Source organism: Alligator sinensis, unplaced genomic scaffold (genome assembly GCF_000455745.1).
Source record: "Alligator sinensis unplaced genomic scaffold, ASM45574v1 scaffold265_1, whole genome shotgun sequence".
Taxonomy (NCBI): Eukaryota; Metazoa; Chordata; order Crocodylia; family Alligatoridae; genus Alligator; species Alligator sinensis.
Window position 1 is genome coordinate 429,845 of NW_005842961.1, and position 865 is coordinate 430,709.

Below are 865 nucleotides of genomic sequence, written 5' to 3' on the forward strand. Positions count from 1 at the left end.
GCACTGGGAGGGCAGGGGGCTGCGGGTCAGGAGTGAGGGGCACGGGCGGGGTGGGGGGGGCTGTGGGTCGGGTGTGAGGGGCACCAGGAGGCCCCCCCACACTCAGCCATGCCCTCCCACAGGTGTGAGGGGCTGGTAGATGTGCTCTTCCAGCTGCAGCAGGAAGCCGTGGCCGCAGGAACCGAGCTGGGGGCTGAGGCGCTTGCCCGGCTCCTGGAGAGGCTCAACGATGTCCTCACCTCCCTCGTCAAAAGGTACCGGGGCAGAACCCAGGCATTCAGGATCCTCCCAGCCCCTTTCCCCTGGTACCCTGCGAGTCCTCGAGGCTCTCCGGGGGCAGGTCTGAGCCAGGGGATGAGGACAGTGGCCCCAGCAGCCCAGTGGGGGGGAGGGAATGACCCCCCCCCCAACTCCACCCTGGCACCCCCAGCTCCTTTGTGGTGGAGAAACAGCCGCCGCAGGTGCTGAAGACACAGACCAAGTTCCAGGCAGGTGTGCGGCTGCTGCTGGGCCCGCGGCTGCTGGCAACTGCCCCCCGGCCCTGCACCGTGCGCGCTGACGTCGTCACTGAGAAGCAGGCGCGGGACCTGGCCCAGGGCTCCAGCGCCCTCAGGTGAGCCCAGGCTAGGCGGGGCGGGGGGGGGCAGGCCTGTCCCCCTCTCCCTGACTGTGCCCCCACCCTGCAGTGAGAGCACGGGTGAGATTATGCACAACGTGGTCAGTCTGGAGACCAACCCGTGCGCAGGCAGCTGCTGCGCCGTCTTCAAAAATGCTGTAAGTGGAGAGCTGCGGGTCAGGAGTGAGGGGCACCGTGGGGCTGGGGGGGCAGGGGGCTGGGGGTCAGGAGTGAGGAGCACCCGTAGTG

At 68.9% G+C, this 865-nt stretch overlaps 1 protein-coding gene across 1 annotated transcript in view; it reads left to right on the top strand.

Annotated features, from left to right (window-relative positions):
* Positions 1 to 865, top strand: part of STAT6 (signal transducer and activator of transcription 6) — an 8,648-nt gene that overhangs the window by 2,648 nt on the left and 5,135 nt on the right. The window contains exons 7-9 of the mRNA XM_025192705.1: positions 123 to 254; positions 431 to 613; positions 687 to 774. Coding sequence (XP_025048490.1) covers positions 123 to 254; positions 431 to 613; positions 687 to 774 — 403 coding nt within the window. The remainder of the gene's footprint in view (positions 1 to 122; positions 255 to 430; positions 614 to 686; positions 775 to 865) is intronic.